This window comes from Pteronotus mesoamericanus, unplaced genomic scaffold, assembly GCF_021234165.1.
Source record: "Pteronotus mesoamericanus isolate MK-2021 breed Mesoamerican mustached bat unplaced genomic scaffold, CSHL_Meso_final scaffold_636, whole genome shotgun sequence".
Lineage (NCBI taxonomy): Eukaryota > Metazoa > Chordata > Mammalia > Chiroptera > Mormoopidae > Pteronotus > Pteronotus mesoamericanus.
The window spans coordinates 4104973-4130057 of NW_026555324.1; the positions used below are offsets into that span (position 1 = coordinate 4104973).

The 25085-nt window shown below is 41.2% G+C and overlaps 1 protein-coding gene across 1 annotated transcript in view; it reads left to right on the forward strand.

Moving 5' to 3' along the window:
* The window catches only part of ADGRE3 (adhesion G protein-coupled receptor E3), a 54036-nt gene extending 32949 nt beyond the window's left edge, over positions 1–21087 (forward strand). The window contains exons 8-16 of the mRNA XM_054562074.1: positions 4623–4810; positions 8144–8311; positions 11332–11529; positions 11809–12041; positions 12542–12608; positions 12817–12908; positions 14554–14722; positions 18541–18636; positions 20946–21087. Of these exons, the coding sequence (XP_054418049.1) occupies positions 4623–4810; positions 8144–8311; positions 11332–11529; positions 11809–12041; positions 12542–12608; positions 12817–12908; positions 14554–14722; positions 18541–18636; positions 20946–20954 (1220 nt within the window). The 3' untranslated portion in view covers positions 20955–21087. The remainder of the gene's footprint in view (positions 1–4622; positions 4811–8143; positions 8312–11331; positions 11530–11808; positions 12042–12541; positions 12609–12816; positions 12909–14553; positions 14723–18540; positions 18637–20945) is intronic.
* Positions 21088–25085: the final 3998 nt, after the last annotated feature.

The window sequence follows — 25085 nt, forward strand, 5'->3', positions numbered from 1 at the left end:
TCTAATCTCAGAAAAACCTCTTGGGACAATTAGTTCCTGTCACTTTCTGTCCTCCCCCAAGAAAATTAGGAACTTGCATCTGCCTCCATTTGAGAAGGGGCCAGGCGGAGGAGGGAAGCCAAGTTCCAATCACGTAATTTCACAATTATATTGTCACCGTGTTCGTCTGTAACTCACAATTTTTCAGGAGTGTGCAAGACTTCACAGTGCAGAGTAAACAAATTACGTCTTCAGCCCAGTTTGCTCCTTGGTCACATGACAGGGTGTTAGGGGTCAGGATTTCAAACGGGCTCAGGAGGACACAGCTCAGCCCATAATAGCTATCTGAGCTGAACTGTTTAAATAAATTACAGACATCACAGTGTGGTCCCATGCCTTCCGAGGAGTGCCTGGCATAGCCATGCGGAGCAGCAGACTAGTTATCATTCCCTAATGGGCCCTGCATCTCACCTCCAAGCATTCACATTGGCTGCTTCTCTGCTGGGAACGCCAACCATCAACTTTGCTGGGTGGACTTTGGCTCTTCTTTTAACACAGCTCAACTTTCACGTCCTCTGTGATTCCTCCCAGAACAGCCCACTTCCATCACAGCACCCAAGCCAGGCCCTCCCGCCTCTGTGCCAACCCAGCCACCACCCCTGAATGTACCTCATCTCCCTGTCTCCTCCACTGTACTGTGATTCCTTTCAGGGCCGGAACCGTGAATTCTTTATAGGTACCGTACGTGGAGAATAACAAGTGCTCATCAAATTAAATCCACATTTAGGCTGAAGCCTTAACATGACTAATGAGAGACAAGAACCATTGATGGGTGTGTAACAAGCTCGTAGGAGGACATTTCTCAGTCCTTCAGGCTTTGCGATCCCCCAGTTGTGACAACCAAAATGCCTCCAGACATTGTCTGATGTCTCCTGAGGGGGCAGAATCACCCTCAGTTGAGAACTGCTAATCTAGAGCAACCTCGGAATTTATCACCAGTGACCATTTTGAGACTGAAAGGGGGTGCTATTAAATTACACCAGGTGTGAACTGGGTCTTTATAGGTAATTGAAGATGTGACATACCCTCCCTCTCCCCAAATAAACTGTCTCACAGAACAAACCCACAAGGCCACTGAGACCAACCTTGGAAACCTCTACAGCCAGTCTCCTCTGGTCTTGTGATTTGGTCTTATGGCAATATTTCAGCTAGAAATTAGTAATTTCTAAGCATAAGAACAGGCAAATATGTCACCTGCCAGTTTTCCAACTATTTACCAGTATTTTGTTCTGACAACAGAAATTGCCATTAACTTAGAGAAACAGAAGTGGTTCTCCTACTTCTGATCCCTGGAGTGAGGCCAGGAAGGCCTGGTCAGAGAAATGGCGCAGCTAAGTGGCGAAGCTGAAAACCAGACACCCAGCTCTTGCCCCTAGACTCTCAACTACTCACTATATGTGGGCTCTTTGCCATGTGGAATTCTTGGCAGCTACAAAGAATAGTGAAGACTTTCTAACATGGAAATATGTTTATAATATTATCAACTAGATAGATAGATAGATACTCTGTTTTAGTTTGCTAGGACTGTCATAACAAAATACCAGACTGGGTGGCTTAAACAAGAGAAATTGCCTCACAGTTCTGGAGTCTGGAAGTCCAGGGTCACAGTGTCAGCCGGATTGGTTCTAAGGCCTCTGTTCTTGGCTTACAAATGGCTGCCTTCTCATTGCGTATTCCCATGGCCATTTCTCTACACACACACATCCCTGATCTATCTCTGTGTACCCTAATCTCCTTCTCTTATGAGGACACCAGTCAGATTGGGTGATGCCCCCGCCGCCCTGAGCAGCCTTTTTTAACTTGGCCACCTCTTTAAAGGCCCTATCTTCAATACAGTCATACTCAAAAGTATTGGGATTTAAGACTTTAACATGAATTTAGGAGGGTAGGGGGACACAATTCAGCCCATAACAATATCCCAATTGATAGATATGTACATCTCATATTAATATATGATAAAAGTATATGATATATATTCTGTATCATATATATCTTATCTAAAAGTCTGATATAAATATGTATATTAGCCTATTAAAGAATGCCAAATTACAGCAATTCTTATCTAAAACCCTTCAATGGTTTTCTATAGACTTAAAAACAGAAGTCCTGTCCCCCAAAACCCCTAAGGTCCTTCAGGGTCTACCTGTCACCTCCCTACCCTCCTCGATGTTCCCTGAACAAGCCAAGCTCACCCGTGGCTCCAGGGTTTTCCCCAAGCTGCGCCTTCCTTCACACATGGCCCTCCCGTTCTTGGCTCTGCTGTCTGAAAACTCTCCAAAATGCCATCACCTCTCTCTATGTCCACTTACTCCACTCAGTTTTCTTCATAGAACTGATCATTCTCTGATATGCACCTTTATTTATTTGTTTGCGGTTTTTGTCTGTCTTCTGCACCAGAATTTAAGAGCCATAAGAGCAGAAACTCAGTTTGCTTTGTTCCCCATCATCCCTGAAATATTGTCTGGAATGTAGTAGGTCTTCCATTAAAAAAAAGTGGGGGAAGGGGGTTGAATAAATGGATAGATGGATAGGTAGATAGATAGACAGATAGATGATTTCTATATATGTTATTTATTTCTAGATGGTTTACATACATATAGAATATATAGAAATGAAATGATTAATACATAATACATAGAGATACATGTAACCCAACTATAAATGGATTTCCTTGAGTCCACAGTCAGCATTATATTTCATCCAAAAAATATGAAAAAACAAATCTAAAAGCCTTGAAAAATAAGTCCATCTTTGCAGAACTCTCTTCAAGGGACAGCAGAGGAAGTGCAACGACATTACACAAAAATTAGTCAACTTCCTAAAGGTCCTCTTTACTGCTAACCCAACCCCTTCTCTCCCTCCTTCAAAATTCCGTCTGCCTCTTCTTTGACCCTCCTCCCACCTTTCATAATATTTTCTTTAAATGTCGCTCTTTTCTGATGTAAATGATGGAGCTTAACCTCTTTTGATTTTTCCAGTTTTTCTCATCCCCCAAATTTTACCATATGTAAAACCAAAAAAAGGTTCAGACCTACAAATACAAAGTCAGCCTCAGAATGTGAGAATCCTCCCCTGAAAAATCTCAACTTATTTCAACCCTCATACATGTGAACATGTGCACATGCATGGTATATACACATGTGTGTATGTGTCTGTGTATATCTACACATATACATCATTTTCAAAAAAGGTAAATAATGACTGTCAGGCAAATGTAAATGAATGCATTTCAAAGACATTCATTAATCAAGAAACCAATAAAATTAAGAAAAATTCAATGGCAATTTGAAGAACAAATATACACATACAAATATACTCATATACAAGACAGCCATGAATACTGCAGTCAACATGCTAACAGATACAAAAAACTGATTAGTATCCTCTAGGGCAGTACAATGTAATGTTTGAGGTTGTATTTTCCATAGGGCAGAAAGCAACTGTTTATCTACCAGACAAAATGAACTCGTGTCAGTAGAAAAAAATTATTTGTGCTATTATCGATTTTCCACGTGTTATCTTCTATGCCTACAGAGTTGTGAAATTGCTTGGCAATATAAAGGTGCAACACTCCTACAGAATCAGATAATTCCCAATACTCAGCTCTCCACTGGCTATCTTAGACACATATTTAAATGCACATATCTACACTTAGAAAAAATCCAGAATTCTAATAGTGATTATCTCAAAATGGTCGAATATTATAGCGATTTTATTTTTTTCTCTTTTTTAATCAAAATTTTATCATTTATTTTTACAACAAATAAGTTGTAGTGTATCAAATAATATGACACTTGACAGAAACTGAAATAAAAACCAAACTATACATGTATTGGTATGACTAAATCTTCAAAATATTAAGTGCAGTGACAAAAGAAAGTTGCAAAAGGATATCCCAAGAATGACATCGTTTATGTGAATTTTTAAACACAGAAAACTGGATTATATATTGTTATGGAAACATACAGATGTAGTAAAATTACAAAAGTATTTATGGGAAGGCTACACATCCACTTCAAGACCATAGTTATTTCTGGATAAGGAAGTAAAAAATGAAATAGTGGGAACTTTAACCATATCTAAAATATTTTATTTCTTTTAAAAAATAATCCTGAAGCCAATATGACAAAATGATAATATATGTTAAATCTGGGTGTAGATGTCAGTTATACTTTTCTGGGTGTTTAAAATATAAGTTAAATTATTTTTAGGAAATAAAGATGTTTGGCACTGTGCTGGTAGCCCTGTGGTTTCCAAATGAAGTCTCCTGCACGGCCACTCAAGAAATGTAGTGCCTTTTGGAAAAACAAATAATTAGTGGACAGTTAAATTCCCATCATCATGGCAGGGGCTGCATCTGAAACACAAGAGAAGGAAGTATGATACCATTTCCTGAGCTAGAGGCTGGCATGGAGCTGAGCCTTGAGGATGACCTGGATTTGGGGAGGAAGAGCATGGGAGGAAGCGTAAACTTAGTAGGCGCACCTGAGCTCAGGTGTGGCCACCATGGGCGCGTGATGCAACTGGGGCAGGAAAAGGGGCCGAAGGAATGGTAGTGGCACTTTATTTCTCTGTGTCCTCAGGTCCCAGTGCAGTTGCCTTTATTTCCTACTCTTCTCTTGGAAATATCATAAATGCAACTTTTTTTGGTGAGATGACTGAGAAAGATCAAGTGTACCTGAACTCCCACGTAGTAAGCGCTGCTATTGGACCCAAAAGGAATATATCTCTCTCCAAGGCTGTGATTCTGAGTTTTCAGCATACGAAGAAGGTGGGTCAAACCTGCAATTTGAGCTTGCTTGGGTTTCACAGACATAAATGGATCAATTTGCATAGCCTCCTAGTCTGCGGTTTTAGACCTACACTGCCCCATATGGTAGCCAGGAGCTACCTGTGGCTGTTAAGCATTTAAAATGGGGTGGGTCTCACAATATTGCATGATCCTTGAAGACAGGAACTTTGTTTTTTGCATTTATCGTGCAGACTATCCTAACCCCTTGGTTCCCCAATCTCTCACCACATCCCCCTAATGAATAATTAGTTTATAACAGAAACTGTTTGTATTCATCAGAGACTAGATGGGGGAAAGGGAAGAGAGTGAAGGAGTAGCAGGTGATAGGGGGAGAGGTGGTGAGAAATCAGTCACCTTCTTTCACTTCCCCTTCATTTGCCATCATGGCTTGTCAATGGTCATCTTGGCCATACCTCTAGTCCCCAGTGGCACAAAGTCTCTTATGAAAGGAAGATAAAAGAAGGGGATCATGATGACTGAACACAGACATAAAAAGTAAGGAGAAAGGATGGGATAGAGAAGAAAGATAAAGCGGTGAACACAGTGAGAGCTGGTAAGTCCCGCTTGGTGATGGGGGTACCATAGCCTGCTAACTCTTGATCAGTATGCACATTAGAGGTGCCAAGAGCAAGAAAATTTGCTCTATAGAAAAAAAGAAATGGTGGACAGGCAATGGAGATGTAGAGTTGAGAGAGAGTAGGCAGAGAAAAGATTAGGATAGAGTGAAAAATTAAGGGGAGCTTTCAGGAAATAATGAGACCTTACAAAAAAAGAGATTTTTGTAATCATAAAAAAACAATAGTTAGCAATTTGTTTTGCAATGTTAACCACTTACCTCAACGTTCCACAAAAATCTTCAATAAAATTTCCTTTTTTTGGTCTTGAAGATAATTAATTAAAATAAAATGTGGTGGGTCAGGATTGATATTTCGAAGATTTAGTATTGTGAAGATTAAGTGTTTCTAGATTTGGTAAGAACTTGGTAAGAAAAAAGCATTCAAACTATCTCTTTAATAATTTCTATATATTGTTTTATATTAACATATTAAGAGAAAGGGACCTAGAGCAGCATTTTGTAGAATTATGTCTTTTTTTAACTGATTGATTTTTTAAAAGATTTTATCTATTTTTAGAGAGGGGAAGGGAGGGAGAATGAGAGGAAGAGAAACATGCTTACCTCTTGCGCACCCCCTACTGGGGACAGGCACATGTTCCCTAGACTGGGGATTGAACCAGCAACCCTTTGGTTTGCAGGCTGGCACTCAATTCACTGAGCCACACCAGTCAAGGCTAACTTACTGATTTTTTTAGAGAAAAGAAGAGGGAGAGAGAGAAATATTAATTTGTTGTTCCACATATTTATGCATTCATTGGTTCATTTTTGTATTCGCCCTGACTGGGGGTTGAACCTGCAACCTTGGCGAATTGAGACAATGCACAAATCAACTGAGCTATCTGGCCAAGGCTTGGAATTATGTCTTAACTAGACATATGTATGCTCTGTAGGGATACAACATATTAGACAGGCACACCAAAAGAATGCTTACAGTATTTTACCCTGTATTTGAATTGAAATTTTAGTCTATTATGTAATAGATTAAATCTATAAAATTAAAAAGACACTTTTATATATAGTGAGTTAAATGAAATATATCATTAAAATTTATTTGACTTTTTTTTACCTTTTTTAAATGTGGCTAGTAGAAAATGTCAAATTACCTAAGTAACTCACATACTATTTTTCTGGGGCAGCATTATTCTACTGCATGGGATTACTTTAGCTACAGGTAACTCCTACATCTATGAAATTTGAACTGAGACATAATATCTATTTCTGCACAGAAGGCTGGTATTAATTATTAAGGTTACATAAGTCAATCAGTAAAAAACTTTAATTTAATCTGCTGACTTTTCCCATTCTCTGTCCAAACTCTTAAAGACAAGAGGGGCAATAGCCAGGCATAGATGTAGTAAAATTTGTTTGCTCCTTTCCCTTTCAGTTCCATTAAGAAAATAAGAATTAAATGAAATCTTATTGTTTGTGACAACATGGGTGGACCTTGAGGGCATTATGGCAAGTGATATAAGTAGAGAGAGAAAGACAAATACTGTAGATCTCACTCAGTGTGGAATCTAAAAAAGCCAAACTCAAGACACAGAGAACAGATGGTGGCTACCAGGGGTCGGGGGTGAGAGATGTAGATGAAGGTGATCGAAGGGTACAAACTTCCCATTACATGAAGAATATGTTCTGGGGACCTAACGTACAGTATGGTGACTCTAGCTAATAATGATTGAATTGTATATTTGGAAGTTGCTAAGAGAGTAGATTTTAGAAGTTCTTACCACAAAATAATACTTGTAACTCTGTGAGGTGATGGGTGGTAACTAAACTTATGATGGTAATCATTTCAATATATATGTATATGTGTATATATATATATTTAAAAATCATCACATTTTATACCTTAAACCTACACAATGTTGTACATCGGTTATGTCTCAATAAAGCAGGAAAGTTAATCTAATTTTAAAATATAAATTTAAGAGTTAAAGGGGAAAGGTGGGGAATCGTAGGTTTTCTCTATCTAATGCGTAAAATCTAGGTATGGAATTTCTGATGTATGGCATGGGGTAGAGAAAATGGAGCAAGAACCTGGGAATGGCCCAGTGGCTAATCAAAGGGGATCCAAGCCCCAAACAGGGAAGCACCTCACTCGTCTCCTTGCCCCCATGACCTGTCGCTCTAGAGCCCTTGGGACAAAGAGAAGGGGTGGGAGGCTAATTTATTCTCTGTTTCCTGGTGCTGTTTTTTTTTTCCTATTCTACCCCTCACATTGCATGAGCAATTATTGCGCTGCTGTCAGGGACGGAACCGGTGTGGAAAGATTTGTTTTTGGCTCGTTTTGGTTTGGTTTGGCTTGGTTTGGTTTGGTTTTGGTGGGGGAGAGGGTGGGGGGACCAGAGAAATTTGGCCTGGAGACTACTTGGGAGAAAACTTGAATGAAAAGCGTGAGCCTTACACTGTCTTTTTATCTGACTCTCATGGTAGGGGACGAAATCATAAAACCCATGACATCTTATAAAATTCTGGCTTCCACAGAGAGAAATGACCTTGTTTTGTGTTTTGCAAAATCCCAACAGAGGCGGGGCTATAGGAACAGGTGTCCTGGTGGCCATCCCCTTCGCCTGAAATAGAAATCACCAGAGTCACTTCGCAGCCACGGCTCTCATTCTCCACCCTCGCATAGACCAACACTCTGAGAGCCGTTCCTCCTGAGCAAAAACACAATGAGCCCATTCTATTTTCAGACGAACCTCCAGGGCCAAAATGTCACCTGCGTCTTCTGGAAAAGCACAGAGGAGGGTGGCCACTGGTCCAGGGATGGCTGCTCCCTGGAACAGGTGAACAAGAGTCACACCACATGCAGTTGCACTCACTTGTCCAGTTTCGCTGTCCTCGTGGCCCCCACCAGCCAGGTATGATGCAAACATTTAATTCCTCTGGCTAATCCTTTTTGAACTCCTATTAGGTGGCGAAAAGTGCTATAAAGAGCATGAAAACGAGCAAGGGACTGGAGTGACTGCAGAGGTGTGCCGCGTTTCATAGAGTGGTCAGAGGAGGATTAAATATACGAACTGCAATCTGAATATCGAGTCAGTAGTGCTACGATGCGGATGAACCTAGAAAACATCACGCTGAGTGAGAGAAACCAGACACAAAGGACCACATGTTGTATGATTCCACTTACATGAAATGTCCAGAAGAGGCAAATCCATAGCGACAGAAAGCAAACTGGTGGTTGCCAAGGGCTGGGGAAAGAATGAATGATGCTAACTGCTTAGTGGGCACAGGGTTTTAGGTTTGGGGTGATGAAAACATTTTGGAACTACACAGAGGTAGCAGTTGCATAACATTGAACGTGCTAAATGCCATTGAACTGTACACTGTAAAAGGGTGAATTTTATATTTGGGGGATTTTACCTCAATCAAAAAAAAAGCCATAGGAAAGGACCTCAGAAAGAGCATCTGGCAAAGAAACACAAGTATGCGTAAAGACCTTGAAGAGAGAACAAATCTGGCATGTTCCAAAGAAAAATGTGGCTGGAACAGAGTAAATGTGAGGAGTTGGAAAGGGGCCAATTGGAGAGATGGAGGCAGGAGAAATATGCCATGTCAGGAATTTAGACTTCATTCTAATTGCAATTGGAAGGCAATGGAAGGTTTTCATGATGGATGCTGCATATTTGCATCATTAGAAGATCCCGTTGGTTCTCAGGTCAAGAATGAACAGTGGTCAGGAGTGGACTCACAGCCTTGGCAGGTGTGACTCACTTGATTAGAGCATCGCCCAGTAAACCCAAATGTTGTGGGCTCAGTTCCCAGCCAGAGCACATGCCTGGGCTGCAGGTTCAGTCCCCAGTCAGGGCACATACAAGAGGCAACCAATCCATGTTTCTCCCTCACATCGATGTTTCTATCCCTCTCTTTCTCCTTCCCTTCTCCTCTCTCTAAAACCAATAAGCATGTCCTCGGGGGAGAATAAAAAAAAAAGTGGCCTCCCCAAGACATGATGGTGGTCAGGGTTCAGGTGTCAGGCAATGAGGTGGTAGGAGACAGTAAGACAGGACACACATCCTGGAGGTGGAGTCAGAGAGCTCACTGATGACACGGGCTGGGTGGCAGCACACAGGAAGTCCTACATCCCTCTGCTCTTCTCAGGGATGGAAGTGGCACCCCAGGAACAACACGTGGTGGAAATCGCTGACCTCTCCTATTACACAGGGCCGTGGGGACACTAAAATAGGTTTAAAAACATAAAATACTTTCTTTTTCTTACATTTATGAAATTCATCTGAGTTGGGCATAGCCTTAGTTTAATCATTTTTGTTGATGTATATGTGTAATATTCTCTTGCATGACTATACTACAATTTACTTATCCATTCCACAGTTAATGAGTATCTAGGTTGTTTCCTTTTGGGGGGATATTAAAAACAATGCTACTTTTCTGAGATGAAACATAGACAATTCCATGTGGGACACCCAAGGGTGAGGAGGAAGCAACATACTCCAGATGGTACAGCTACAGATGGCAGGGCCTCTGTTGTCTCGGGTTTCTGAGTGACTTTGTGCAGCAGAGTATTGTTACGTCATTATAAAGTTGGAAAACAGACGCAACTAAATTATATTCTCAGGGATTGAATGCATAGGTGGTAAAACTTATCATAATAGGACCATGGCTATTCTCAGGGAGAAGGTGGTGGATTGCAGTTAGGAAGAACATCTGGGATAATGTCCACAGGTTAGTTCATGATCAGTATTCACTTAATAATTATTAATCATATGGTAGATTGACTTCTCTGTGTTTTTCTGTATATGTGTTATATTTCCCACCTTTAAGGTTGGAAAAACAAAGGATTAAAAAGTTCTATAAAGTGACATTAAAAATGAAAATCTCCATATAATTATAAGGGTTGGTGAGTATCATTTCCCATTAGTGAGTCTGGCTAAGTCTGTATGGCTCAGCAGATCCCTGGTCCCTGTCTTTAATGAAATGAGTCCCCGAGAGCTGAATGAAGTAGGGTATCTAAGTTTGGGGCCTCACACCAACAGATTTTGAGAAAAGAATTTGAGGGCAGGTAGTTTCTCTGGAAGGTGAAGCCAGGAAACAACAGTAGGACAGTAGGGAAGTGAGAGAGAAGAGAAGACACCCAGGAAAAGGTGCATCAAAGAGACAGTTATCCCCATGGACAACTGGGGCTCAATCCCGTTGGGTACTTCTGGGAGATGTCATCGGGTATGCACCTCAGAGCCTTCCCATCAGAGGTGGCATGTTTATCTACCAATTCCCCAACTGTTCCTTGAGGGTCATTACACCCTGGCACTCGTGACTTGCTCTGGCACATGCAAGCACACTCTTGAGACAGGGGAAATACTCTCGGGCAGAGTCACAGGGCTTCACAGAAAGCAGCCAAAGAGCAGATATAGTTCAGTGTAAAGAGGTTAATAGCCTCTATTACACGGGACTTCTTGTGCGCAAGACTGAGTAGGTCTGGCATACCCATTCCTTTCAGCTCGAATTCTGTTATGCAACATAGAGCCTATAGTTCACAATAGGGGGTTGTGCACTTAATAACTTGCTAAGAGGGTGGGTCTCATTGTTGTGTTCTTACCACAAATCTCGAAAAAAGAAACAAGACACAAAGAAATCTTTTGGAGGTGATGGATATGTTCATTACCTTGATTGTGGGGATGATAGTACAGATATATGCCTACTTATAAACTCATCAAAATGTGTGCACTCAATATGTGCAATATTTCTTATATTAGGTATACCTCAATGAAGCCGAGGGAAAAAGCCTTACTCTTACAGGCGCCTCTCACACTTTCTATCACCAGGCTTTGTGCCTGTGTTTACAATGCCCTGTTCCAAAGGGGGAAAACCATAATCCCAGAGCAGGAAAATGTGACTGCTATCTCCTCTTTGCTGGTCCCAGGAGGAGGATGCCACCCTCGCTGTGATCACCCACGTAGGGCTGAGCCTCTCCCTGCTGTGCCTCCTCCTGGCAGCCCTCACCTTCCTGCTGTGCAAAGCCATCCAGAACACCAGCACGTCCCTCCACCTGCAGCTCTGCATCTGCCTCTTCCTGGCGCACCTGCTCTTCCTCACGGCCATCAACAGAACCGAGCACAAGGTACCGACGCCATCCCAGAGGATCCTCTGACTTGTCCAGGGGATGTGGAGTTCATGGGGCCATGCTGTAACCCCTTAATAAAATGTCCTTGGGTCCTGGGAAAGGTTGGAGGCGTGGTGCCAAGGTGGGCGACGCTGACATTGATTACCAAACTTTTCTACATTTGATGACCTTTGTCTAATGTCATGTCCTCTGAACTCAATGCCAATATAAAGGAGAGGTTCTCAGGTCATACTTCACCCTAAGTATCCCACCTGGTGACTCTAACTTCTCCCCCAGGTGCTGTGCGCCATCATCGCGGGTGCCTTGCACTACCTCTACCTGGCCGCCTTCACCTGGATGCTGCTGGAGGGCCTGCACCTCTTCCTCACCGCACGCAACCTAACGGCGGTCAACTACTCCAGCATGAGCAGGTTCATGAAGTTCATGTTCCCTGTGGGCTACGGAGTCCCGGCTGTGATTGTGGCCATTTCTGCAGCTTCCGGGCCTCACCTTTATGGAACGCCTAATTGGTGAGCTTGATTCTCACCCTGTGCCATGAGCAGTTTGGGGTCAGCATTGATGACGGTGACTGAGATCTCCGCAGCAAACGCACTCTACTTTTCCCTAGAGGATAAGAGTGCTGATCTTTCCCCCAAAGAATCAGGGAAACATGGCGGTAAGAGCTTGGAAGATTCTGAAAAGAAGCAGTTTTGTGCTTAGATATCAGCTTTATCCCTCCCATAATTCAGAGTTCTCAAGTTTCAGATTCCTCTTCAGCAAAATGGGGATAACAATTATCCCCATTGTTCCACCCTCATGATGCTGGTGTGAAAATTCAACAGGACTGTGCTTTTAAAATATTTAATGGAGCATTAACACATGGTAGTGAACAATCAAAACCTTCATTGTCATCCATCAGCTGACATTTTCAGATGATGGAAAAGTACTCTGTCAGGAAAGGGTGTCACTTCATGTTCATTTCACGTGCTTTCTCTGATCTCTCTTTGAGTTCCTTTTCCCATTATTTCAGCTGCTGGCTCCAACTGGAGCAAGGATTCATCTGGAGTTTCCTTGGCCCTGTCTGTGCCATTATCTGTGTGAGTATGTGGCTCCAGTGTTCCTGGCTGAAGCACCATAAATGTTGGGTACAGGACACTACAAGGGCCATGCATTTTCTCTATTGTATGGTTTCCACCTGCTACCAATTCAGTCCCATGTTGGGAAAGTAGGAGCTGTGTGCCATTTATAATGAACAAATCACATTATTTTAATTTGCATTCTTCCTGGTCTACATCATTCCTGCAGGTGAATTTAGTGTTTTTTCTCTCGGTCCTTTACATTTTGAAAAGAAAACTCTCCTCCCTCAACAGCGAAGTGTCAACCATCCAGAATGTAAGGTAAAATGGAACAAGTGGTACTTCTGGCCCTCTCTTCCTCTGCTCAACCTCTTCTTGTCCTTCCTACATATCTACACCCATGGACACCCCACAGCAAGGCTCCAGGGACTAGCAAGGCCACTTCCAACTCCCAATGTCTGTATTAGAGAGAGTACAGGTTAAGCTGCTGAGACAGAAAAGCCCCCCACTAAAAAAGAGTGAAACAGAAGTTTATGTTACTCTCATATCACAGTCCAGAGGTGAGCAGTCCAAGACTAGTGGGAAAGCTCTGCTCCACGAAGTGATCCAGAGACTCAGGTTCTTTCTACTGTGTTTCTCCACCATTCCCTAGGATGTTGTCTTTGTCAGTTTCCCATCCATGGGAACAAGATGACATGGAAGTTGCATGGTCCACATTTGCTCATTTCTTATTGGCTAGACCTTAGTCACATGGTGACACCTAGCTTCAAGGGAGGCTGGGAAATGCAGTCTCTGACTAGGTAGCCATATGTCCTTGAAAAAACTCAAAATGGGAAGAGATCTAACCCTAAAAGGAAGAGGAAGAGAATGGGGAAAAAAACAGCATTTTCTGCCACACAACACAAGATGCACACAGGAGTACTCTTTTTTATCAAAAACAACCAGCTTAAGCTTGTTACCCCATCAGTTGCTGAAAGCTGAAATTCTATAGAAACTCTAGGAGTTGCACTTCTGAAGGATGCCCCAACAAAACTGGGTTCATCCCACAGGTAGAGCCTGGTTTGGCTAATAATAACGAATTTAAATGTATCCCTAAGAGTTGTGTGTAATGGATTTGTAAAAGATTTAGATTAAAATATATTTTGTATAATACTATTTCTTTTAAAAAATTGGGGGCTATGAACTTTTTTTTTATTTTGTGGTATCTATTTTAATTAGAACACATAATTTACTGTTTTCATTTTAATCACAAAATAGCATGTTGAATTTTTTCAAAATTTTTAAAAATATATAAAGTGAAAATGGATACCCCCCTTTTTCCTGCTATTCCCATGAAAGCTAGAGTTAACACATTTTATGATAAGTATGATATAATATGTGTGATATTTTCCCCAGAGATTTTTTTTTGTGCATTTCTATAGAACACACGTGCACACATTCACTACAGAAATCATTCCTCAACCAGCTTTTCTCACATAAAACATTATGGTTTAAAATTAGGGATGTATATGTATATATATAGATATATAGTGACCTTACATCTCAGTTTGCCTGGGACAGTTCCTGTTTATGCCTGTTGACCCATTGTAACTATTAATAACACCCTTTTTCATCCTGTTTGAATAACAAAGTATATGACCCACCCCCCACCTAAAAAAGAGAAAGAGATAAAGAGCCCCTAGTTTCAGAATGTTTTCTGTATATGTGGCACTGACTTTGTTCTATATACCGTCCTAAATACCTGTGTTAAAGTCTCATTTAATCTTTGCAGTAGCCCTATGAAATAGGACTATTATAAAGATGAGGGACCTGAGTTACAGAAAGGCAGAGTAACTGGCCCAATGTCACACAGTGGATTAGTGCTGCCTTGGCTTTAAACCAAGGCAGTCTGGCTCCAGAGTCCTCACCAATAAGAACTACACCACAGGAGTGTCCACATCCATTCTTAGCTTTCTACTCTCCCCAGGATGCTGACGTTTAAAGCAATGGCCCAGCTCTTCATCCTGGGCTGCACGTGGTGTCTGGGAGTCCTGCAGGTGGGCGCAGCTGCCCGTGTCATGGCCTATCTCTTCACCATCATCAACAGCCTGCAGGGCATCTTCATCTTCCTGGTGTACTGCCTCCTCAGCCAGCAGGTAAACTTTTACCCCTTTCTTTATTGTTTAAATGAAGAAAAATTCACAAATATGTAATTTAATGAACATTTAGATCCATGTTTGCTAAATTTTCATATGAACTTGTGAACAGTATGTAAATACAACCTATATTTTCTCTACTTTAAGATACTATTGATTGTGAGACATGTCAATTTATTTTTTAATTGTTTTTATTTATTGATTTGAGAGAGAGAGAGGAAGGGAGAGAGAAAAATATTGACTTGTTTTTCTACTTATTTATGCATTCATTGGTTACTTCTTGTATGTGCCCTGACCAGAGATTGAACCCACAACCTTGGAGTAGGGGGATGACGCTCTAACAAACAGAGCTCCCTGGCCAGGGCAAAATATGTCAATTTACTCATAGCTTTCACAAATTAAATAATTACCACATCAAGGAAGTATCATGATTTTCCTCAGCTTTCCTATATGTAATGGCTATTTCTGTGTAACAGAGAAGCTAAAAAATGTCAATAGCTTAAACACAAATATTTACTTTTCTTATTCTCAAGTATGCAGGTGGTTGGAGTCCAGCTGATCTTGGCTAGGCTTAGCTTGGCTTGGCTATACAATGCAGGTATATTCAGATCTGCTCTTTGTGACTCTTCCCAAGGCTTGAAAGAAAAGAGAGCAGTTTCCCTACATAAGTTCTTTTCATGACAATGACAAAATCACAAGAAAACAAACTTTACTGGACAAGGCCATTTCAAGCCTTGCGATTCTGCCTATATCACCTCCACTGATATCCCTTTGGCCAAAGAAAGTCACAGGTCCAAGCCGAAAGTCAAAGGAAAAAACCCCACCACCCACCATGAGGCTAAGACAGGGTGTAATAGTACTTTAGGGGGATGGATAATTAGGATCAATAATGCAATCTACCACACTACTTAAACACATGAATTATTAAACATATTTCCATGTGGTAGTATGATACTAACCAATGTGGTTAAACACATGAATTATTAAACATATTTCCATGTGGTAGTCTCAATACTAACATGTTTTAATATGCATAATAAGCTAAATTTTTGAAAATTTTATTATGAACATTTTCAAACACACAAAAAAGTTGAAAGAATTATGCAGCAAACACATATACAGTAAGTCTTCACTTAATATTATCAATAAGTTCTGCAGTCTTAAGCAAAACAACATAGAATGAAACCAGTTTTACCATAGGCTAATCGATGTAAAGAGTTAAATTCTTACAGCATTTCATCAACATTATAACAGAACAACACTGAATGAAATAATATCATTCAAAAGCCTGCTGTATACCACTCATCTACATTAACATTGTGCTATACTGCATTACATCATCTATCCACACTCCATCCTTCTATCCATCCATTTACCCGTCTCTATTATAAGCCACTGTAGCTTACACATACAGTCAAAGAAAACTACATGCAACTCTTCTTGGTGTATGTATGCACCTGAGTGAGCACAATGCAGAAGACTTATATATGTACTTCTCCCTCAGTTCATTTCAATTCCTAAGGCATCTTATAGTGTGAGCTTCCCATTTTTCAAGATATACATTTTATGTTCAGTATGACTACTAAATACAAGCCAATTCATGTGCTTATAGCTGAATGAAAAAAACAGTGGTGTGTGTCCAACACTCAGGAAATACTGGCTACTTTGGGCTTGTTGAGATGAGCCTATAAGATGTTACTTACTGAGGGGCACTCAGGGATAATGTGCACAGCACATTGTCCGCAGAATTGAACCCCAGACACAATGAAACCCTACTGTATACTATTGAACTATGTGGACATAACTTCTACTTAGATTTAGTTAAATTACACTACCTCTACAGAACAGGATACTATACAACTATGAATATATTGTAAAAGACTGAAACCACAATGAAGCTGGAGTCCACATGGTCCAGGTCAAGAGGGACAATGGCCAAATGAACATACTTCAGCAACCAGAAGAAATACAAAATCACTCAAGGTCTTTATACAAGCACTTCTCAAATACCATGAAGGAGACACATAGCCCAGGTATCCCTTGGTTGAGTTCAACCACTAAGACTTTGACATTTTCACTGTAGCAAAACCTGTCCTGGCTGACACACGCTCTTTCCTATTACTAGTACTATTCTCCTCCTCCTCCTCTCTCTGTTCCTCTTCTTCCTTCCGTCCCTTTTTCCTTCCCTCCTTTTCTTCTTCAGTCGGCATTCAGGTGCCGAAAGAACCAAACTAAAAGAGGAAGTCAGTGGGTGAGGGAGAGGAAGACCAAGCTGAAAGAGCCAACACTTCCTGGAGAGCAAAGAACAAGCATAGGCTTGAAACATTTCAAATGTTAAATTTTGTCCAGGTGCAAGAATACTTTGGGACTGTAAGGATATCCAAAATGTATTAGGAAAAAAGCAAGTTTCAAAATGGTGCTCCAGAAGGGTTGCATCTTGTTTATATAATGTGTATAAACATTTATTGTTGGTGGTGGATATGGGTGTACATGGCAAAGAATAATGGGTTCTCAAACAATCCCAGGGGAGCATATTTAACAATGTTTAGGGACATTTTTTATTGTCACAACCGGAGAGAGAGAGAGACGCTGCTGGCACCTAGTGAGTAGAGACCAAGGATGTTGTTAAACATCCTACATTGCATAGGACAGCCCCATTACATAGGATGATCCAACCCAGGATGTCAACCTTGGTGTGAAACCTTGGCTGGAAACCTTGGTGTGGTAGATACTGTTCATGGCTCCCTCAGGTCCCTTAGGCATTCATCTCGACATTCCCAGGGTTGCTTATTGTGAACACCTATGGGTCTAGGGCTGTGGGCTTCTTACTGCCCACAGGGCATGCCTGGCCCATGCACGGGACAAGCTGGTGGTTCCAGACAGTAATAGCTCTTGACAGCAGCTATCAACTAATGCTGGTGGGAGCTGGTGGATAAATGTCCCAGATCTCTTGGCCCCTGGGTGGAATAACTCTGAGATATTTCCTATGCTATTTCCCAGAGCTCCTCAATGAGATTGAGCCCCAGTTGTCCAAGTGGAAACTCAGTGGAAAAGATTAGGTACTTTTTACTGTCTGCCTTCCCTTCCCTATCTCACTTCCCCACTGATCCCCTAGTGCATCAGGAGATCATCCCTCAAATCAACTCTTTACACTTGAACCCTTTCTTGGGGTCTGCTTGTGAGGGACCCCAAACCAAAACATCAATTGTCTTTTACTAGATTGAGGAATTATGTGTGACTTCTATTTTCTTCTCCCACATAAGCATATTTTGTAAGTTTTCACCAACAAAGATTCTGAAATACGCAAAATGTTATTATGGTAAAATATACGTAACATAAAATTTACCACTTTAGCCATGTTTAAGTGTGCAGTTTGGTGGCATTAGCACATGCACATTGTGCAGAGCCATCACCACCATCCTTCTCTAGAAATTTTTCATCATCTCAAACTGAAACTCTATACCCGTTAAACACTAACAGCTCGTTCTTCCCTGCCAGGCCCCTGGCAACCACCACTGTACTTTTTGTCTTAATTAATTAGACTATTATAGGGGCCTCATACATATGGCACCATACTGTATTTGTCCTTTTGTGACTGCCTTATTTCACTCAGTATATTATCCTCAAGGTTCATCCACATTGTAGCATGTGTCAGAATTTCATTCCTTTTGAAGACAGGGTAACATTTTATTGTATGGATAAACCACATTTTGCAGGAAAAGTTTTTTTTCATGATGTCACTTTCTTCTTCCCAACTCTGCCTTTTCTCTTCTCTGATATTAACAAAAACCATCCTGGTATTTCCTTTAATGTTCCAGGTTCGAAAATGGTTTGGAAATGTCATGAAACCTAAATCTGAGTCTGAGATTTTTACACACTCCAGCAGGTTTGCTGCTTACTCTAAATCTAGTGAGGTAAGAGGACTTGGGATTTATTCTAATGCTTCCCCCTTTTAACCCCGAACTTCCTCTCCTTGTCTTACTACGAACTTCTGTTTCTAGAAGGTTTGGGGAAGTGTTTTTTCTTGATGACCCGGTGAGCATTCCTCATTCTCACTATATTGTTCCTGGTGACCCTGCTCACTCACCATGCTTAAACTGACTTTAGTGTCTATTCTTGTCATTCAAAGAAGTACGGACTGAGAACAAAAGAAATCATCCTCAGCACCACTACCATCTAAAGCAGATTTCTTTAGGAGGAGACATAATCTTAGACATGCAGTCATCATCATCTGAAATCCCACTAACCCATAGAGAGGTGGACATGAGCCAGGTTGAGTTGATAGGTACCGTGGAAAGGACTCCAGGGGAGGAACTCCATCCCCACTGTTCAACGCAATTATAAGGGAGGGATGCATAGAATAATGGGACCTTCCTAGGAGAAGAAATGGTCCTGTTACTTGGTTTTTGGTATTTGTCTGTTATTCCATTGAACTAACTCAGGCTCAATGCACCAAAGAACGAGCTTCAAGCACTATCTGAGACTCCTCTCCATAGCTGTTCCTTATTTGCTCTTGTTGAGAAATGAGAGGACATACTTGTAGGAAGCTATGTCACTAGACAAACAAGATGGGCTCAAAGCTCATAATCCATAAAAATTCTCTCAGTCTTATTTGGTTTTATGCCTCCCATGTGCATACCTATCACACCTGCTAGCCAAAAAGCCTTAGAATAAGTTATTTTTATTTTATTTTATTTTTTTAAAGATTGTATTTTATTTATTTTTAGAGAGAGGGAAAGAAACATCAAGGTGTGGTTGCCTCTCATACGCCACTACGGGGGACCTGACCCACAACCTAGGCACATGCCCTGACTAGGAATTGAAATGTCCACCCTTTAGTTCACAGGCTGGCATTCAACCCACTGAGCCACACCAGCCAAGGCATAGAATAAGTTATTTTTAAAACAAAATTGAGAAATTTTTGATACATCATCATATACATTTATTAAGATAATATGTGACTTTCTCCAACAGTAGAAATGTTGAGGTCACTGAAGAAACATCTGTACCTTATTGGAGGCAGGAAAGGAAAATTCATTGAAAATTTTTCCAAAAGGACCAAGAGGAAAATGTGACCAGGAAAAAAAAAGTCTTGGGCATGTCAGATGGTCAGAAAAAAATTTATGACTATTAGACTTAATCATTCTCAATAAAAGTAAAATTGTGGAAGGTGCTAACCATTGCCTGTGACTTTTGAAAAGTTTGCCAGGTAATCCAAAATAATTTCCAAAGTTGCTAGCACTCCAGCTAGTGGTTTATAATTATAATTATAATCAGTAGTAGTAGTAGTAGTAGTAGTAGTAAATATTGTAAGAACCCAATGAGTATATGTTTAAAAAAGAATATATGTTTATTTTTGCATTTTTAATGTATATATAAACACTTTAGTTCCCTTCAAAAAATACATTTTCTTTAATTAAAAGAACCTCTTGAGCTTTTATTTTTCTAGGCACATGGCATGAGTGAAAGCTTACAAAACCCTTTCTATGAACTAATTTGGCCTTGGGTTAATTTTCTTTCTCTGCTCCCTAGAAACTTGCTAATGTTGGAAGGTCAGTTGTGTAACCAGACAATACCATGGATGGGAAAAGTAATGCTTGACTGGACAGGGAGTTTTGTAAACAAACCACAAATATAAGGAAGGAAGGTATAGCTGTGGACTTCTGCATACAATGGCTCTCATAACTAGCCAGGAACTCGTAACTTCATGGGCTGTTACAGGAGACTTTGGTTCTCCGGTGAAGTTTGGGGCTTCTAAACAAGCTGTAACTTGTAGGGAGCCAAGAGAATATTTGTTGAGTTCTACAATTTGTCGGATACTATGGTGGGCAATGCACATACAGAAGGTAACAAGACCAACACATTCCCTACCTTAAGGAAGCTTAGACACTAACCTTTCTTCATAGACAAAAACCAAGATCAAAAGGCCTGAAATTCTTGAGGGGGATGCTATGTCCAAAAATTTTTTCAAAGAAATGATTCTTCATGTTGGATTTTTTAGAGAAATCTTCCCCCTATAAATTAAGGCCACACCTATGCAGGATTCCAAAATACTAGGAGATCATGCCATCCTTGCCTGGTGGATGGGGCCCTCTAGTTTTAACCCACTCTTACTCCTCCTCTCTGCTTTGTTGTTTGTTTGTTTGTTTGTTTGTTTGTTTTGTGTTATCTATACATCCAACTTTAATCTAAAATTCTTTTGTCGGGGGGGATGTCTTTCTAGAACAAATGAAGTGAAAATATTAAAACTAGAGCATTCAGCTTCACGTGGAAAGTCATATCCATGCATCTGGTTGGCATTGTGAAGAACGAAGCTGAGAACAAAAGAACTCATTATACACATCATTCTTGGAGAAGAAATGTTTAACCTGTACTTCCTGAAGTGTTTGTGATGCATAATGGCTCTCAATAGATGTATTTTGAATTGGGTTTCTCTTGTTTAATCAATGCTTGTCCTTGGTTACCCAAATTATGACCACTGCAAGTACTTTTTGTAAATGAGGAGGTCCTTTTGAAGGCCTCTTCTCAAGCTCTTTCACTCATCCTAAACTTGTTCTTTAAATTCTCTCAAACCATCAGGTTTATGACCTTTCTTATCCAGTCTAGATCTCATGATCAACCAGGTCAAATGATTCTCTCACACTTTGAACACCTTTGTTTTCTCATTCTGATTCTACACCTACCTGTGGAAACCCCAATCCAGCGGCAATCCAAAGTGACAGGCTCTATGCCTTGTCTATTCAGGGGCCATCACCACTATCATATGTTCCTTATTAACGGTCATATTCAGCTGGAGGTGGAGGATGGGGATTACCCTCCCAAGGACATTTTTCAATATCTGGAGAACATTTTTGGTTGTCATGACTGGGGTAAGGTGGGATGCAACTGGCATCTAAGTGATAGAGGCCAAGAATGCTACTAAATACCCTCCAACACATAACACAGACCACACACAGAGAGCAAAGAATTATTCATCTCCAAATGTCAGTAGTGCTGAAGTTGAGAAACACTGGTCCTAACTAACTATAATGATCTTATTCTTATTTGTTACAGATTGGTTTAGGATGGGCATTTGTACCAATTGTAACCAATGAGATATAAGAAATACCTACTGGAAAATACTCTCTCCTTGATAAAAACAGAAAAATTTAAGGAGTGCCTGACCATGACTTCCTATTTGGGGTTATTATAATATGATGTTTGGATAAAAGATGAAAGAGTGGAAAGATGGGAATAATCTGAGCTTTTATGACATTGTTGAGTTGCTGAACCAACCCTTGGGCTTTTTCCTATGTAAGACAAACTCCTTTCGTTAAGCCACTTTGGGTCAAGTCATCTGTCACTTGCAGCCCAAAGTACCTTTCTTTATGAACCAATCATGTTTCTCCTTTACTCCCCCATCAAAGAAGTAGGATCCCAGAATCACTCAGCTCAGAACCATTGCAAATGTGTACTTTCTGATCTAAACAAGACCCTCCATGTTACCCGAAACTTTACTTCATGGAGAGTTTCTGTTTTCACTTCCTTCCTCAATTCACATGACTTTCCCCTTTACATCAGATATAAGACCCTGCTTCCTACTTCACAGAGATAATAAACACCAGCTGATGAAAAGTTCCTCAATTTCCTGACATCTCTTACAAATATACCCACATCCATACCCATCCTTGCTTCCATCCCTCATGATGCCCATTGTCTTCCCCTTCATTCTTCCACAACAAAGGCAGGGTCCCTTGTCTTATTTAAAGCTTACCCCTTTCTGTGCTTTGGACCTCATCCTCTCCTGTCTCTTTGGCAGGCCTTTCTCCATTGATTACCTCCCCTCTCTCCTGAGTTTCTCACATCCTCTCTCCTGGTTCTTCTCCAGTGGCATTTATGCTAAAGCTGGCTCAGCAAACTTTCTTTGTTAATGGCCAGATAATAAATACTTTAGACTTCTGGGCCATATATAGTGATAGGGATGATACATAGATGATAGGTAGGTAGGTAAGTAGGTAAATAGATAGATAGATAGATAGATAGATAGATAGATAGATAGATAGATAGATGTGGTATATGTGTAAAGGGATATATGTGTATATCCCTTTAGAAATACAGAAACTCATTGATCATACAAAAAGGACTGCAGGCAGGATTTGACATTTCCACACTCCACAAGCTATAGTTTGCTGTCCCTGTGCTAAAGAAAGCAAAATGGAAGAGTCTAGGAAAATGGACACCTGCACATGCTTCAATTGCCCTTCACTCCATACCCTAATATACCTCCTTCTTTGAACCAAAAGTGTTCTGGGACCCATAACAGATGGAAATCCCCGAAGAGAAATCTGAGGTTGAAAGATCTCCCACACACCAGGTGGACTGTTGCAAGACAGTCTGAAGAGCACACAACGGTGAACATCAAACACAGTCCATCCTAGGAAGAGCCTAGCCCAGAGGGTCCAGGGGCCTCCCAGGATAAAGTCAGCATCGCTCCCATGAGTGTGTGCCTGATCCCTCTGGCCCCCGAGAACTCCAAGAGGAACCCTGTCCTGAGTCTAGTAGGAAGTGAGGAGACAGGGAAACAGAAAGGCCCCTGCCTGCTGCACACATGGACCCCCTGGGATGGAGAGTCCCTCTCCTTCCGCAACTTGGGAAGCTGCCACTGCTTAAAGTTCTCAACCTCCAGCTCTGAGCTCCAAAAGAAAACGAGAACCCCAAGAGGCCCTGGAGACCCCTGAAAAGAGGATGGTCCAACATACTGGACACCCAGCCAAGTGGGGCTCCTGGAATAGACAACAATTTCAAACAAGAAAAACAAAAATAAGAGTCTAAAATCTTTCAAGTTCAGCACCAAAATGATCTATGGAGCTAAATAAAATGAGAATAATTAAAAAGAGGAGTTTTGCTGGATAAATTAAAGAAGAGAATGATCTCTATCAAGGGTCAAATAAGTGGCTTAGAAGACCACGTGGAATATCTCAGAGCACAAAGCAAAAGGCCAAAAGACAAAAATCATGAAGGATAAAAAAAATCAGTCTGGGAGACCCAGGAGATCTAATATGGGAATTACAGGGGGTTGTATAAAAGTAGGGAGGGGAGCATGCTCAGGTCCCCCTACCCCAAAAATTCTCCCTACTGTAATACACAATCCCTCTCTTTCTGTTAATAGCCAAAATTCTAGAAAAGTTGGCTCTCTGCTGTCCCGACTTCCTCCCATCACATCACTGCTCAGCTTAACGGCAGCCTGACTTCCGCCTCCAACGTGCCCAAGAATCAATCAATGTCCTGATGCTGCCCCAGGGCTAAGTGCACTGGCTGCTTCTCAGTCCCTTCTAACTTACCTAATTTGATGTTGTTGATCTCCTTTTATATTTTTTTTAAATATTTTATTTATTTATTTTTAGAAAGGGGAAGGGAGGGAGAAAGAGAGGAAGAGAAACATCAATGTGTGGTTGCATCTCATGCTCCCTGTACTGGGGACCTGGCCTGCAACCCAGGTGTGTGCCCTGCACTGGGAATCAAACTGACTACCCTTTGGTTCGAAGGCCGGCGCTCAATCCACTAAGCCACACCAGCCAGGGCTCTTTTTCTATGTTTATTTTTATAATCAAGTATTTTGGGTTTTGTCCAACTTTACTGAGGTATAACTAACAACTAAAAATTATGAATAATTAAAATATACAAAGTGATGATTTCATCTACATCTGCTTTTCTCCTTGAAGTTTTCTCTGTTTTTGACTTCCCTGATACCACACTATTTTCCTATAAATGTGGCCAGCTCATCCCAGATTTCCCAGGACTTCCCCAGCTTTGGCAGAGAAAGTTCAGCATCCCAGGAACCCCTCCATCCCAAGCAAACCAGAACCATGTTGCAAGCTTGTCTTCTCCTGTCCTGTAATGTCTTAGTTTGGGTGCCCCAAGAGCAAGCCCTGAGACAAGGACTCAAGAGCAAATACTTTGTTTTGGAGGTAATCCCAGGAAACCCCAGCTAGAGTGTGAAGAAATGAGTCAGGGAGGGAAAGGCATCCGGTCCAAGATGCCTTCAAAGGTATGTTATGGAAGAGGTTACTGCTGCAGGCAATGGGAGCTTCATCCCAGCCAAGACCACTAGGCAGTGACATGGGGCTCCCATCTCAAAGTCATGTCACCCGAGGGGTGAGGGAGCTGGGCTACATGCCCACCAAGTGCAGGCTTTGTAAGATCTTTTCCAGGGAGCATTTTCCCCAGCCCTCCTCACCTGCTACATTCCAGACTCTGGTGGCAGCTGCTGGCCATTAGAAGTCACTGAAAGCATGAGGATCAAGGATATAAGCAGGGTGCGACCACACCAGCTACACACAACACTCAATTCCTGACCCAATAGAAGTTCTAAGAATTTCAGCGC